The 16,832-nt window shown below is 46.8% G+C and overlaps 1 protein-coding gene across 1 annotated transcript; it reads left to right on the plus strand.

The window, feature by feature from the left end:
* Positions 1 to 491: 491 nt before the first annotated feature.
* On the plus strand, positions 492 to 15,751 carry SNX11 (sorting nexin 11). The gene is made up of 7 exons (XM_048518178.1): positions 492 to 627; positions 6,959 to 7,010; positions 7,815 to 7,901; positions 11,124 to 11,224; positions 12,669 to 12,767; positions 13,568 to 13,780; positions 14,374 to 15,751. Exons 2-7 carry the CDS (start codon positions 6,987 to 6,989, stop codon positions 14,567 to 14,569), a joined length of 720 nt encoding a protein of 239 aa, XP_048374135.1. The 5' UTR covers positions 492 to 627; positions 6,959 to 6,986; the 3' UTR covers positions 14,570 to 15,751.
* Positions 15,752 to 16,832: the final 1,081 nt, after the last annotated feature.

Genomic DNA, 16,832 nt, shown 5'->3' on the forward strand with positions numbered 1-16,832 from the left:
TAAACCCAGTGGGGGCACGCATGTGAACAGGAAAAAGGAAAGTGGGTTTCTTTAACACGACTGCAACCTGTTATACATTTGCTGTGTGGAATCGGCCTCTGAACATGCACAGAATACTCTTAAACCTTTCTAGGGAAGGAAATCCTAGAGAGGAGCTCTGGCACAAAAACCTACTAAAGGGTGGAAATTCATACATCCTCCTCTCTGAACGCATCTTCTTCATGGATGAAGTCTCAGTCTCATTTTCCTGGGATAAAATCCCATTGATTTCACCCAGATTTACTCCCCCCCTTTTTGTTTTTAAGTCCACATATGCTGCTGCATGTCGGATATAGAACTGAGGAGGGCGTTTGTCTTGGATATCTCGATGCCAAATAAAGAACTGGGATCTTCGCGCGTCCAGGAGGCGATTTGTAGCTGGAAACTACAAATCTCGTCTCCGCGAGTTACCCCGAGCCTGAAACTACATTTCCCATCAACCCGCGCGGTCCGCTTCTTCCAGCTGGGGGAGTAGTCACGTAACATAACTAGTGTCCGAAATGCCGCTGGGTTTCAGTCTTCTTAAAGGGGCCGCCGCGATAGGCAGGGTCGCCCGGTTGGGGGACGTCTATTGAGGAAAACCAGACCGTGAGTGAAGAGGTGGAAGCATGGAAAGGGGTGGGAGGGAGCATGCAGTAGGGGTGTGGGGTGGGAGCGAAGTGGGAAAAAGGGGGCGGGGGTGGGTGCTTGAATAAGTCCCAGAGGCATGGGTGGGGATTGCTATCGGGAGGAAACAAGTGGCTTGTTTGCTGGCGGGTTCGTGGCCCAGGGATGCCGATGGGAGTCGCAGATGTAGGCATCGTTCAGTGTAGACGGTTCGCGCCCTGGCGTTGCAAAAACTCTTGCCTCGGCGGTAGTGAGGGAATCGTTTGCTTCCTATCTGTGCGAAGGGCTGGTTTTTGTCAATAGACCTGAATGGGTGTGTGGGGAGGGGGTCATTTTGTTGGAGCCTTTGGAAAAGCAGCTGCCGGGGATGATAGACAAGCAGCGCCTTGCCTGAGCCATTGGCGAGGCCCCTCCCGTCCTATTTCTATTTTAGCCCCAGGCGCATTTCAGAGCGTTTGCATTTTTGCAGTTAAGTGGACCGTAGCCAGGGATCTTGGTTGTGCCAAATACACACAGCGTCCAAGCGTACCATTGCCCTCTTCCGCCACCCCTGGCATTCCCCTGTCTTGTTGCTTATAGTGCTTCCCTTTTCTCGCGGACTGGCAATGAAGGACCTGCATTGTACTGAGGGAAGCGGCAGTGGTTCCCTGGTAGAACATCTCTGTTGCGTGCAGAAGCTCCCAGGTTCGATCCTGGGCACCTTCAGTTACAAAGGTTGCGGTAGTAGGTGATGTGAGAGACTTTGTCCTGAGATCTTGGAGAGATTCTGCCAGGTAGAGTAGACAGACTTGACCTTAACGGGCCAGTGGTTTGTTTCAGGATAAGACGGCATAAGCAGGCAAACAAGCACTAAATCGAAATGAGGACACGAATCCAAATATAAATGCTAAATGCATGTAATCCCAGAGAGCGACCAAACTCTGCATTAAGGGTATTAATATCACAAATGCTTTTGAAGCACAATATGCCATCCAAGAACCTAGTCAGCAAAACCCAGGTAGAAGTGGTGTAATACAAAGGCATCCGTAGAAGTCCAAACAATATACATAACAGCAGAATGAGTAAGCCGGTCAATATTTCTCCCATTTCATGGAAGCAGGTCCACTTCTTCAGCCTTTTGTGATGTGTTGCCAGTCCTCAATTATACCGGAACTGTTCACCGCTGCTTAAAGCTTCTTCCATGCTGGGCTAAGCTGAGAGCCAGCGTGGTGTAGTGGTTAAGAGCAGGTGAAAGAACCAGGTTTGATTCCCCACTCCTCCCCCTGAGTGGCAGAGGCTTATCTGGTGAACCAGATGTGTTTCCACACTCCTACATTCCTGCTGGGTGACCTTGGACTAGTCACAGTTCCCTCTGAACTCTCTCAGCCCCACCTACCTCACAAGGTGTCTGTTGTGGGGAGAGGAAGGGAAAGAAGCTTGTAGGCCACCTTGAGTCTCCTTACAGGAGAGAAAAGTGGGGTATAAATCCAAACTCTTCATCTTCTTGCTGTCTAGTGCTTAACAGTATTTTGGCAGAATCTTTCAAAGCCTGCAAAATCTGGGCCTGGTCTGTTGCTTTTACTGAGGCTGGAGTGGGAAGGAGTGACCTTTCAGAAGACGCTGAGCAGAAAGAATTGCCACGATGGCTATCCACTGTGATCGCCTACAGCTCATCTCCTTTCGAACAGAGAGCATTTCCCAACTACTTTTCCAAAGGGATTCCCAACGCCTGGCAGTTTGCAGTTCTTCCGGGTGGCTCCTCCATTTATCATCACCTGTATTATTCCTGGCAGAATGAAGAATTTGAATGCGTGAAAAGAAAGAACTCAGCTGGCTATGAAAACAATGAATAATCCGACCGAGAACTATTGCAACATCTTAACTGGGTCCATGTTATTCTTCTTCCCCAGCTTGTTGGAAAACACTTAAAAGTGTTGAAAAACACTCAATAAACCTGTATTTCTGAACTTTTTTAAAAAATCTGGGTTTGATTAACTGCCAGTAATATCACTGCTGGACTGAGAACAGGGAAGCTTGGGTTCAAATTCTGGCTTTACTACAAAATTTGGCGACCTTATGATCTCTCATCCTAGCCTCATGCCATGGTTGTGTGGACCATTTATTCCACACTTTGTAATTTTTTAAAAAATGGACGGGAGGAAAAGATGCCAGGATTTGCGTCCCTGCCAGTGGGGGTGCACGAAGGATACAGAATTCATGGAGCAGTTCACTAAAGCAGTGTGGTGGCATCATCTTTCAGCAGACCCCCCCCCTCCCCTGACAAAATAGCATTCCTCCTTTACTTACTATACCAAGGATGCAGAAATCCCTCTCGAATGGTTACAAGGATTTAAAATGTCATAAGCTATTAAATCCCATATTATCAAGCATGTGTGGTGTGGTGAGATGTTGCCCAGAAAGTGCCCGGTGAGTTTGTGGTCAGTCTGGGATTTGAACACAGACCGCTTCCTCAATCAGCTCTCTGATGACAAAACTGAGATTATGGCACTGTTGTGGCTGGCGGGCCAGGATGGGTAGCCTGTACTGGCCAAGGGCACTGTTCAGTTAGGGAGTGAAGCGCTTGGGCCTGTTTGGAAGTTCTTACCTCTGTCCTCTGCCAATCCAGAGTGTGTGTGGGAAGGGAGGGACAGGCTGGTTATCTGTGGTTCTGTTTATTTTTAACACAGACATTAATGCTGCTCTTCTCTGCCCTCCACTGGGGACCCAAAGTAAATTGCAATATCCTTTTCTCTTGTCTCCATTTTTATCCTCACAACCACCCTATAAGGTAGGTTAGGTAGAGAATGATTTTCTATTGCATCTGGAAATGCTTGATGTTCTCTTGATTTTATGCCTAATAATGGTTTTGGAATTGGAATTAGGTAGGTTAGGTTAAGAACGTTTGTGATTGGCTCAGAGGCATCCAGGGAGGTTCCATACCAAAGTGTGGATTTCAACTTGAGTCTCCCAGTCTGACCTTCGGACTACTACACCATGCCAGCTGTCAAAGGAACTCTGTACATGCTCTGAGACTTCTCAGCTGTTTGTGTTTCAGTTGTTGACTTTGGAAATGGGCTTTGAGGTTAATCTCTGGTGAGGGGAAGAGATGTTTTTTCATTATTGTTTTACATATTTATGCACATGATGTATTTGCTTCGTTTATGTCTTGTGTTTCTCTCCAGTGGGCCCTTAAAGTGGCGGAGATCATTAACCTCTCCTCCATTTGATCCTTCCAGTGACTCTGTGAAGTAGGTTGGGCTCTGCGCGGGTGATGTGGTCCAAGGTTATCCAGCAAGCTTCCTTGGCAGAGTGAAGGGAGAGCAAACTTAATCTGACACTAACCACTACACAACACTGTTTTTTTAAGCCTTGAAGGAGGAGGCTAGAGAAGGAGAAATCTCTGTGATACTGGATTGAGCAGCTAGCCTCTGAACGGATTGGGGGTGGGGCGTGGGCTTATATTGTTAAATAAATGTGGTATTCTCTTGGATCCATTTTTCCAGACCGCCCCTCCCCCACTCCACCCTGTGAAATAGGTTAGATATATTAGAAACCTTCTTAATTCTGGGTCTCAGGCTCTGGGTTAGAAATTTTTGGAGTGGAGTCTGAGAAGGGCACAGTTGGGTGAGGAGAAGGATCTCAGCCGTGTTCAGTGCCGCAGAGTCCACCCTCCAAAGCAGTCATTTTCTCCAGAGGAACTGATCTTGGCGGTCTGGAAATCAACTGTAATCTCTATCCAATTGTATCCATTCAGGAATAGTAGTCAAACACCTACTGCCCTTTTACAGCTGATGGCAATTTCTCGTACTCTTGTGAATCTCGATGCATACCAGGGCAAGTTCCCAAGTGAAGGCGGCAATTACTTTCTCCTATAGCCCTAGATTCTTTGGAGAGCAATGTAAACTAAACCAATAAATTCAGTTGAAAATGACTTTCTTCCCCCAGAAGAGTCCTTCGATCTGCAAAATACGTGAAGTGCTTCTTATCCAACATGCAGCCATTAAATCCTTGTACAAAATGCCAGTGTGGTGTTGTGGTTAAGAGTAGATGGATTCTGATCTGGAGAACCGGGTTTGATTCCCCGCTCCTCCACCTGAGTGGCAGAGGTTTATCAGAGGTGAACCAGATGTGTTTCTGCACTCCTACATTCCTGCTGGGTGACCCTGGGTTAGGCACAGTTCTCTCAGAACTCTCTCAGCTCCACCTACCTCACAAGGTGTCTGTTGTGGGGAGAGGAAGGGAAAGGCGCTTGTAAGTCACCTTGAGTCTCCTTACAGGAGAGAAAGGTGGGGTATAAATCCAAAGTCGTCCTCCTCCCCCTTCTCTTCTGAGGAGGCGGATTGGAATTCAAAGGTGCCTGAAATTCAAGTTTGGGGTCCCATCCTCCCATGCCTGGGTGGCGGCAGGGAGGCCACAATCCTGCCTGAATTGGAAGCCCTGAGTCACATTTCTTCTTGCAGCCAATTCTCTTAGGCTATTTTACAGGCTTGTCTAAACAGGAGTGGTGGATCCTCTCTGTGCCTTTAGGAACTGAAAATCTGCCTCACAAAGAGGTTGTGTGTGGATGTGGGTACACGTTTGAAGTTTGAAAATAAATCATCCCAGTTAGGAAGAGCAAAAAACCACCAGATTGTGGCCCCCCGGGGGGGGGGGGGGACCTCAGCAGCCAGTTATCAGAGTACATCCAAGTTCATATTCATCACAATGAGAGAGAAAAACAGGAAAATTGGGCAGCCCTTCTTAAGAAGAGGGCGTGAGGATCAGATAAGAATTGCCAAGCACTTTGCAAACTAATAAAAAGTAGAATTGAAACAATTAGCCTGCCAGAGCAGCTAAGTCCGACAGTGCCTGTTTAGATACATGTCCTTGCCCCTGAGGGGACGGCATCGTTTAGAATAATTCCTGGTGTAAACTAGTCTGCAACTTAAAAAATTTCCTGCCTTCAAGTTCAGGCATTTTTTAATTTAGTACGCTAAACCAGGATTCAAGCACCCATCACATTTCTTTCAGATACATGTAACCTCCTTCACGTACATTATATTATTTCCTTCTGAATAACCCAAAGTATGTGGATGTTTCATTCAAATTTGGGTTCATCTTAATGCAGACGAAAAGTTGTTTCTGTGTGGTTTACTGCTCCTTCAGCTAATTTGGCTTAGCGGAAGACTAGGTTCTGGCGTATTCAGGCCTGAATCCCTATTCTGTGCCAGTTTGCTGATAACCATGGGCCAGTCACTGTCAGCGTAACCTACCTCAGAGGGTTGTTGTGAGAATAAGATGAAGAATGGGAGAATGATCAATGATATTGCTTTAAGTCTCCTGTGGGTAGAAAAGTGAGGTGAAAATATCTTTTTTAATTAAAAAAATGAGGTAAATGTCTTTTTTAAAAACTCAAAAGTTAAAGTAACGTTTAGAGCTGGCTTTGTGTGGTCGTTATCTGGATCATATGGGCAAGTCCCTGTGGAAATCCTGCACTTCCCTGTTGACATCTACTACATTTTCTGGCGGGATTACCACTTCAAGATGTTCACGGCCCACTTACCCTATCAACACCACTTTCCGAACTCCCAGGGGAATTATCTAAATTGGTTCCACCGGTAGAGTGCTACACTAAGGAGATCCTCATTTGACATGAAACTTACTCAGCTTCTTCAGTCTAGAACTCTGACTACCACACAACAGTTAATTCTACCTAAAAAGGCATCCCTTTCTGTCTAAAACCATACTTGCCTTCTTCAGCATTTATAGGTGCTTGTATAAAAAAACCTCCAAACCTGCCGGTTGATTAACCAAGACACCTCTTGGTTTTTTACTTCATATTGGACTCACTGATAAAACACTATGGCAAATGTATATATGCATTCTCTGAACTCTTCATCAAACCCCCCATCCCTTTTTTTCCTGCCCTTTGCATTCAGTTGCAGGAAAATCGCAGTGTACTTGATTTATTTAGTACCTTTTTATCCAGCCTTTTCTCAGCGGAACTCTGGGTAGGGTGCATCCATTCTCCCCTCTTCCATTTTATCCACACAACAACCACCCTACCAGGTAGGCTGAGGAACAGTAAATAGCCCAAGACACCCCCCCCCCTGTTGTCATACTGGGAATTTGAACCCAGGCTTCCCAGATCATAGTTCTAAATCCAAACCTGCCCTCACAGTTGGCTCCAGTTTTGCTTAAGAATCATGCTGATGGTATTATAAATGGGATCAGAGCAGGCCTAGCCATTAAGCTTTTCTTTCTGAAGAAGATTGCACTAGGAACACCTAATGAGCAATTTCCTCTTTAAGGTAACAATTCCCTGTGCTAATTAATTCCTTTTCCTCCACAACAGATGCTTCCCCTGGGGCAGTGGAGATAGGATGTTAGAATATCAAGACCAAGAGGTAAGCAAGCCCTTGGGCAGTGGCAGATCTGTCCCCTTGACTGCAGTCACCAGAAGTGGGGAAGCTGCATCCCGAAAGCCCAGGATTCTGGCTGGGTGTGGTCCAAGCAAACAACCAGCGTGGCATAGTGGTTAAGAGCAGCAGACTCTAATCTGAAGATCCTGGTTCAATCCCCCACTCCTTCACATGAAGCATGCTGGCTTCAATCACAGTTCTCCCAGAACTCTCTAAGCTCACGTGAAAGTATGCAGTGGCAAAATGCATCTGAGCATCCCTTGCCTTGGAAACTCTACAGGGTCACTGTAACTCAGGTGTGACTTGATGGCACTTTCCATCTCTATAGCATTTTCAAGGCAAGTGATTACGCAGAGGTAGTTTCCATTTCCTTCCTCTGCAAAGCCTTCCTTGGTGGTCTTCCATTCAATACTGACCCTACTTAGCTTCCCAGATTGGGCTATACTATACCATTCCATATCCCCAGCTATAAACTAGACTTGGAGAAATTCATGGTGGAACCTCCATGGTCAGTGGCAGTATACCTCTTAGAACCAGGACCTGGGGACAGACCAAGCAAAGAGGACTGTTGATTTCATGGTTTGTTTGTGAGCTTCCTTGCGGACATCTAGTTATCCTTTGAGAAAGTATAATGACTAAACTGGTCAGATCCAGGGAGGCTTTTCATCATGTGTGTGGATTGCCTTCTTCTACATGAGTGGATTACTACAAACTGTTGGAAGATTAGGGACTGGTATTGGCGTCAGAAATGTTTGAATATGATCATTTCCCCCTTGCCTTCACTTTTAGGAGCTGACCACTGTGCGTGTCCAAGATCCTCGTGTTCAAAACGAGGGGTCCTGGAACTCCTACGTAGACTACAAAATATTCCTTCATGTAAGTGTGGAAAAACAGGAATGCTACAACTTGAGGAAGCCCAAAACGAAGCAACTAAAATGACTGAAGAAGAAGAAGAGTTTGGATTTATATCCCCCCTTTCTCTCCTATAGGAGACTCATAGGGGCTTACAATCTCCTTGCCCTTCCCCCCTCACAACAAACACCCTGTGAGGTAGGTGGGGCTGAGAGAGCTGTGAGAAGCTGTGACTAGCCCAAGGTCACCCAGCTGGCATGTGTGGGAGTGTACAGGCTAATCTGAATTCCCCAGATAAGCCTCCACAGCTCAGGCGGCAGAGCGGAGAATCAAACCCGGTTCCTCCAGATTAGATACATGAGCTCTTAACCTCCTAAGCCACTGCTGCTCCTGAGAAGACCTTTTATGTGCAGAAAAATTTCCAAAAACAAATGGTGCTTTGGGCAGAATGAAATAACGTGGGAATGCGTAACACCCATTTCTTATGAGGCGTGGGCGTGTGAATTATACAGAAAGCATAGTTTTATTTCCCCTGAAGTATAAAGCCTTGTTCATGCATTGCAATGGGTAGGGAGTGTAAGACCATACAGTGTCATGTGACAAAACTAGTTATGAGGTGCACTAGCATAAATTGGGTTTTTAAACTTCATTTATACCCTATTCTCCCCAATGGGGACCTGAAGCTGGTTACATTTTTCTCTTCCCCTCATTTAACAACAACCCTGGGAGGTAGATTAGGTTGAACAACCTAACCTACCTCCCAGGGTTGTTGTTAAATGAGGAGAAGAGAAAAATATGTGTCTGGCCCAAGGTCTCCCAGTCAGCTTCCACGGCAGGTTAGAGGATATTCATGGTTACTGTAATCCTTCTGAAAAATATTTATAACCTGTACTTCTGAAGAATCTAAATTCATAGAATCATAGAAACATAGAGTTGGAAGAGACCCCCGGGTCCAACCCCCTGCAATGCAGGAACGCACAATCAAAGCAGTCTGACATATGTTCATCCAGCCTCTGTTTAAAAACCTCCAAAGGAGGAGACTCCACAACTCTCTGAAGCAGTGAATCCCACTGTCGAACAGTCTTGACGGTCAGGAGGTTCTTCCTAATGTTTAGGTGGAATCTCTTTTCCGGCATCTTGAATCCATTACTTCGTGTCCTAGTCTCTGAGGCAGCAGAAAACAAGCTTGCTCCCTCTTCGACATGGCATCCCTTCAAATATTTAAACATGGCTATCATGTCGCTAATAGCCGGCACTTTCAGAAATATACAGTCCATATTGATTGGATATATTCAGATAGAAGTTCACAGCTGCAATCAAAAACCAAGCAACTGGAGCAGGAGGTGAATGAAAGGCTTAACTGGATGTCTGAAGGCCAATAGTGAAAGTTCCAGGTGGGATTACGAGCGGAGAGAGCTCTCAAGATGCACTGTGCCTTATAAGGTCCATTCTCCTGTTACTGCTCACTCTACCTCTGTTGGCAATGCGATTCTGAGTTGCATCAACAAGAATATAGTGTCTAGATCGGGAGACCTAATAGTACCACTCTATTCTGCATTGGCCAGACCTCACCTGGAGTACTGTGTCCAGTTCTGGGCAACGCAATTCAAGAAGGATAGTAACAAGCTGGAACGGGTCCAGAGGAGGTCAACCAAAATGGTAAAAGGTCTGCATTCCATCCCCTCTGAGGAGAGACTTTGGAAGCTGGGTATGTTTAGTCTGGAGAAGAACAAGTTAAGGGATGACAGGATAGTCACGTTTGAATATTTGACGAGATGTCATGTTGAAGATGGAGCAAGCTTGTTTTCTGTTGCTTCAGAGACTAGGACCAGGAATAATGGGTTCAAGGTGAAGGAAAAGAGATTCCACCTAAACATTAGAACTTCCGGATGGTCAGGGCAGTTCAATAGTGGAATATGCTGCCTCATAGAGTGGTGGATTCTCCTTCTGTGGAGGTTATTAAAGAGAGGCTGGATGGCCATCTGTCGGGAGTGCTTTGATTGTGTACTCCTGCATGACAGGAGTTTGAACCGGATGGTCCTTGGGTCTCTTCCAGCTCTGATTCTACAGTACTTGGGACAAGTGACTCTGACAGGGAATATGTTGGTCATTGTTGCTAGCGCCAGTTGTCTGTTTCGACCTGGGTAGCTCTACTACAATGAAATCAAGGTGAGTTGGCACTGCAATCCTAAACAGAGTTACATTCTTGTAATCCCAAGAGTTTAGAAGGGTATAGCTCTGCTTAGAACTGCACTGTGACTTCCCATTTCCAAGAAACAGGGATGTAAGCATTTCATGGCTGCTTCATTATATTGGTGCATCATGCACACCCTGGAAACTTTGGTTTCTCTTCAGATCGTATCAATCTTTCGCCTTTTACTAAGGACTGCAGAAATCCGAAAGCCCTCTGTCAATCTAACTCTTAAGGGCATTTTTTAAAGAAAGATCCCCACATTTTTACATATTGTTGCTTTGAAACAGTAGATCGCTGCAGAGTGAAAGGCAAAGTTTTCCCTGACAAAAATACTTTAAAAAAGAAAACGAAAAAAAAAAAAAGAGTTGAACTCTAGAGTTTAATCAAACCAATAAATCGAAGGACAACCATAAAAGCTTTAAACAGAGAAATGAAAAAGAGTTCTAATTGGCTTAATAACAGGGACTATTAACAACATGGATCAATATGTTCAAAATGGGCTGAGTTGGATTCTTCCCACTAATTCCCACTAATGCAAAAAAGCCCTACGCGGGCAGCAGATCCATTTTTGCAGGAAGTAGGAGGGGTTTCTTTTACCCCCTTTCTCCTCTCCACTGCAGCCACCAGTGCTGTGTGACTTATTGTCTGTGTGGGTCACCCTAACCTCTACCACCTGCAGGTAGCCACTGGGAGAAGGAAAAGGCAGGAATATCTTACTAGTGCTTTTTGCCGGCAGGGCATGTGATCCCTGTTGGAACATGCAACCCAGTGGAACTTTGCAACATGCAGTGTGAGTGAAGTACAAACCACAAAACTGACACATTAATGGGATGCTGTTTGGGCTGTCCTCAAACCTGAATAGACTACAAGCCGGCCCAAGTGGTGATGTTGGCGTGACCACAAAGCCCTTAGATTTAGGTCTTGTTCTTTAGAGCCGAGTAATTATAATAATAATACTGGTTTGGTTTTAATGTAGCAGCCAGCAGAGGGAGCCAGAGTAGGAAGAGACAGGGAATCCTGCAGTAAGGTGTATTCTCCTGTCATCTATGCAGACCAACAGCAAAGCTTTCACTGCCAAGACTTCTTGTGTGCGCAGACGGTACCGGGAGTTCGTGTGGCTGAAGAAGCGGCTACAGAAGAATGCAGGATTAGTGTAAGTGTGAAACGGCAGCATTGTTTTTAAAAGAGCCTGTTTGCCCCTAAAGCGAACTGTTTTCTAAGGGTCAAGATTCTGCCTCCTTTGCTTCTGAGGCCCCTTCCGCACATGTTGAGTAATGCACTTTCAATCCACTTTCAATGCACTTTGCAGCTGGATTTTGCTGTGCGGAATAGCAAAATCCGCTTGCAAATAATTGTGAGAGTGGGTTGAAAGTGCATGTGTGGACGGGGCCAGAGTGCCTCTGCCTTTATTCCCTGTGTCAAACCTCAATGGCAGTGGCGTACCGCTAATGGGGTATCCCATGTCCCCGGATGCATGCCGCCAAGCCCTGCCCCCTCCCAGCCTCCCTGCATGCCGGCTCCTGCCCTCCCCAGGCCCGTCTGAGCCCCACCATCCCCTGGTCTCCCTGCTGGCTCCCTGGCTTCAGTAAGTGGGGTGTGGAGGATGGCCGTGGGGAGCCATGGGGGGAGGCGCAGGGAGCCAGTCATGCCCCCAAGTGCAATTTAGCCCTGGTACAGCACTGCTCAATGCCAAACACAAAGCTTGATAAAATCAAGGGAGACATCTCACGTACACATGAGTGGAAGCTCCCAGAGCATGTGCAAATTGCGTTGCAACATTTCCCATTTGATTTAAAGCAGAGTCACACTCTTCAAAATCCACCAAAGCTGTGCACTTGGAAGAGGGCAACTGTGCTTAGGATTTTTGTGGGCACGAAATCTGAGATGTTTTGCAAAAAGTGAGCAGGCTTGAAATGGGAGGTTTTGCACAGATAGTTTAACACCATTCAACTTCCAGGGGAGGAGGGGATTTTATTTCAGTCCACCTGCAAAACGTCTACCCTGTAAATTCCAATTCTGGAGGGCCAAGCCAGACTAAATGCTGGAAAAGCTGTGGATGGCTTTTGAAATGGTTACATAGTTATCCTTCCTCATTCACCTTTGACTTGGATTGGGGGGCAGGGGGTAATAGGGTAGTAGATGAGGGATTTGACCCTTTTCTGCCCCCCCCTCGCCCCAGGGGCACTGTCCTAATCTTGTACAGCCCCCAGGAACTATTTGTTTTGTACGGGCCTCTGTGCAGGTATTTTAAGTGCAGTCAAGTAACTTTGAATCAGCATCCTCCAAAATGTCCTATTGCTAACAGCCTTGCTCAGGTTTTGCAAGCTGAGGGCAGTGGCTTCCTTCACAGAGTCAATCCATCTCATGTTAGGTCTTCCTCTTTTTCTGCTGCCTTCAACTTTTCCTAGCATTATTGTCTTTTCCAGTGACTCTTGTCTTCTCATTATGGGACCAAAGTACAACAGCCTTGGGTTAGTCATTTTAGCTTCTAGGGACAGTTCAGGCTTGAATTGATCTAGAAACCACTGGTTTTTTGGGCAGGGGGTGGTGATTGGTGGTCCATGGTATCTATAACGCTCTCTTCTTCTATCCTCCAGACCTGTCCCAGAGCTTCCTGGGAAGTCCACTTTCTTTGCTGGCCATACGGATGAGTTCATTGAGAAGCGACGACAGGGTCTTCAGCAGTTCCTGGAAAAGTGAGTGGAAAATAGGAGGTGTTGGGTGCATGTATAACTCTGACTTTTCTTGGGAAAATGGGCGGTAAAATGCTGCCAGACACCTTCTAGAAGGCAAAGTTGGGGAACCCCTGCTATTGAGTCCCTCCCAGTCCAAGGGTCATCTTCACCACCCAGGAAATGGTGTGCTGTGGCAATCAGACATGAGCACCTGTAAGATCTGGAGCCAAGGGACCCTTAGTTCCCCTGGCCCATGGGAGGTTCGTTTGACCTCTATGCAGGTCAGGGCCTTTTTGGCCTTGGCCCCTTCTTGGTGGAACAGTCTCCCAGAGGAGATCAGGGCCTTGCAGGATTTCATGGAGTTCCGCAGGGCCTGCAAAACGGAACTGTTCTGCCAGGCATTTTGTTGAGGCCGATCTCTGACTCAGTCTCCCCTAGGGCTATGTGTTTCCTTAGCCCAAAGGTTTGAGTTTTTTTCTCTGTTCGGTTTTTACAGCTTTTAGTGTAGTCCAGTTTATTAACTTCTGATTTTATGGACTATGTAGGCTGTTTTATCTGATTATTTGGGTACTGTTTTGTTTTCAAATCATGGGTTCCAGTTGAAATAGTTTTTATGTATTACACTGTTGATTGTACATCACCCCGAGCCAAATATGGGAGGGGCGATTAATAAATCTAATGAATAAATAAAATAAAGCCATCCCATTTTGAAGGGCAATAGCTTCCGATCTGGGTGTGAGAATGCTTGACTTGGCTTATCAGGCCCTTCCTTCTGTCTCTGGGTTTTGTACTCATCTGACTCCCCATTTTCCTTGTTCTAGGGTGGTACAAAACGTGGTACTCCTTTCCGACAGCCAACTGCACCTCTTCCTGCAGAGCCAGCTCTCTGTGCCAGAGATTGAAGCTTGTGTCCAGGGACGCGGACCCCTGAGCGTCACGGATGCCATCCTCCATTATGCCATGTCCAACTGCGGCTGGGTACAAGAGGAGAATGACCACTCAGCTTTGCTGGCTAGAAGGGATTTGGGTGGCAGGTAATTGGCACAATTCGATTCCTCCCCTTAACACACAAGGTTTATCTGCCGGATGAAACTGGGTAAATAATGCCACTTTCTATCCCTGCTGGAGCCCTGCTTGAATGGGCATCATATTGAAAAAGGATCCCTGAATCAGCACTGGCTGCCCTGGCAAGTCACCTTGTAGTGAAGGCTGGGCGTTGAGAAAGCGATTCTCCTGGTGACCATCATGGTGGAGTCAGGGTTTGTCTCTGGGTTTACCGGGATGTAGTCCAAACCTCTATTTGCTACACCAGTCTGGATCTTCAGACTTTGGTCTGGTGATGGTGTAGCGGTTAAGAGCAGTGAACTCTAATCTGGAGAACCAGGTTTGATTCCCTTCTCCTCCACATGAATGGCAGAGGCTTACCTGGTGAACCAGATGTGTTTCCGCACTCCTGCATTCCTGCTGGGTGACCTTGGGCTAAGGTCCTTTCTGGTAGGGACAACAATTCAGGGGCGTTGACTCCAGGAAGCGGTAGAGAAATTTGTTTGACCTGCTGACAGAACTTGTCTGAATGTATTGTTTACCTTTTGCCTTGAAACCCCAAACTCCCTTTTCTCTGTCCAAGCTTTGGAGGAGGAAGCCATCTTGCCCAAAGTGCTGCCGACCCCCTCCCTCACTGGAGTGACATCAGCATGGAGGACAGCCAATTGGAGAGTCCAGTTTCTGAAGAAGAGGTGGGTCACCCAGGGTCACTCCACGCTGGCACCGTAGCATCAGCTGACCGTGTCGAGGCACAGCGCAAGTCGGAGGAGCCCCTTTGAGATGCAGTTGGAGGTGTCTGTTGGCTTTCTCGCTTTCAAGCGCTAGAGGGCAGACGCTGCTGAGTCCGATCTGGTGAGCCGAATGAGCATCTGGCTTGGACCGGCGAGAACACTTGGCGAACTGAAACAAACAGATGATGCTCGGGGATCCCAGCATTGCGCTAAACAGTTCTCCTGTGTCGAGTCCTCCTTATCAGAGAGCTGGTTTCCTGCAAAGGCTCTTGCTGTTGAGCACTTCTTTCCCCCACCCGTAGAGACATCCCACTGGGCAGGAAAAGGCTCTGTTTTTGGATATGGTTGCATTCTCGCTCTCTTCTCCCTGCCTCGATAGCTGGTAGAAGACAGCTGAGCTCCTGAGGAAAGCAGGGAAGTGTGTCGAATTGCTAGCCGGAGTTGACCTTCCTTCTGGTCCGGAGCCACAGGGGACACCTGCTGGCCGTGGACACCAAGCCTCCATCTGGGTTCCTCTGGTGGAACTGCTTACAGTGGGGATGAGGGTCTCTTCGCAGTTCATTTGTGTCGTACTTTATTCCTCTGAAGTCTGATTAAGGAGAACATATTAACTATGGAGAAAAAGAATGGAACGTTATTTTGCAGTTGCCTTGCAACTGTGGAGCGATCTGTTTCCTGGCTGTTTTATTGCCTTTGTGTGGGATTCAGCTTGAAAGGAGATGTCGGGGGAGGGATTCGCAGAACCCACTCAAAGCTCTAGAAGTAAAATTGCCTTTTTTTTCCACCCTCACACCTCTTGCTCTTTAGAAGGGTTGTTGACAATCCTGCACAGGCCTCACCAAGCAAAATCTCCTTATGACTTCCTCACTATGTTCAGCTCCACATTCCACTTCTATCTTAAAGGGCAATGTTTGTGTGTGGAGGAGGGCAGACAGTATAGAGGTCTTTCTCTCCTTTCCTTCCTCAGTACGTTTCAAAAAAGGGCTTTGAAGAATACCTGTGCAATGTTTCTTTTTCCTCATTTTGTTAAAAAGGGAAGCAAGTTTCTAGTCCTTAGGATCTGAAGGAGAAACTTAAACGGCAGACGAACTTTTGACTGGAAATAGCAAGATTTGTTTGTGCTTTAGGAAAAAAAGAGGAATGAAACCTTCCTCTAACTAAAAGTGCTCCACGCCATTTTGTCTTGGTTTCAATACACATAAAGCAAGTTGAACAACTCTTTGAATGTAATATGGTGTGTGTTTAGTGTGTTTGGCTGGCCCTCCCACTAGGGCGACTATTTAGCCCACTCTGTGTTCTTTAAGTTTGAAGTATCCATCGGTTCAACAATTCCAAGTGTCCACAGGCCCTCTGTGTTGTTTGTCAGTGCAAAACTTCAGGGGGGTGATCTCGCACTGTTCGGAAAATGTATACTTAATTTACCCAGCTCAGTCCCACAATATGTTACACTGATCACTGTCATAGGTGTCATTAAAAGAAAAACCCTAGACAAATCAAGAACTAACGTGAAGCAGAAACAGGATGCTCTCTGTTGCACCACCACTGGAAGGCCCACTCTGCACGGGCCATTAAACACGAGTTTAGAACGGGGAAAAAAATCTGTTTTGGGGGGGAGGCAGTGATGGGATCCAAAAATTTTAGTAACAGGTTCCCATGGTGGTGGGATTCAAACTGTGGCGTAGCACCAAAGGGGCTGGGCTGAGGAGCAACGAAGAGAAAGGCATGGCTGGAGGCATTCCAGGGGTGGGGCATTTCCCTCCTGGCTTGGGGCTGAGGGCCAAAGCGATGCAGCCGCTGCGCCGGTCCTTGGGCGGGAAATGAATGCACGCAGGCGCAAGCTGCCACACACGCCGGTGCACCTCCTGCTAGACTGCTTCAAGTTCTGTGCGCTACTGCTGAGAGGAGGGGCATAACTAAGGCAAAACTCATGTGGCAAAATCACCAATTAGTAACCCCCTCTCGGCACACACAAATAATTAGTAACCTACTCTCGGGAACCTGTGAGAACCTGCTGGATCCCACCTCTGGGGGGAGGGCACTTCACACAGATCCCACCCCTGAAGCGAGTCTGCCCTGTGTTATTTTCCCCCAAACATGTTTTTTGAAAATCGTACTATTCATGAGTCTTTTGGAAAATCCCGGGTTGCAGCTGCTCGTGAGCGAACGGCCAGGCAAGGGGCGCTTTATTCGGTTGCGCTTTCCCTTTTAAATTTTATGTTGTGGCTTGCATCTGTGTTGCTATGCAGCTGCAGATGGTCGCATGGTGGTATCGTGAGATGTCAGGATGGCTGTGGGGGTTCATTTTTGCATG

Source organism: Sphaerodactylus townsendi, linkage group LG15 (genome assembly GCF_021028975.2).
Source record: "Sphaerodactylus townsendi isolate TG3544 linkage group LG15, MPM_Stown_v2.3, whole genome shotgun sequence".
In the NCBI taxonomy this organism is placed as follows: domain Eukaryota; kingdom Metazoa; phylum Chordata; class Lepidosauria; order Squamata; family Sphaerodactylidae; genus Sphaerodactylus; species Sphaerodactylus townsendi.

Bases quoted from the DNA above. Each gene is read 5' to 3' on its own strand.
- SNX11 (XM_048518178.1), top strand. From the start codon at position 6,987: ATGTTAGAATATCAAGACCAAGAG. The intron at 7,011-7,814 runs GTAAGCAAGCCC...CTTCACTTTTAG, and splicing joins TAGAATATCAAGACCAAGAG to GAGCTGACCACTGTGCGTGT. The intron at 13,781-14,373 runs GTAATTGGCACA...TCTCTGTCCAAG, and splicing joins AGAAGGGATTTGGGTGGCAG to CTTTGGAGGAGGAAGCCATC.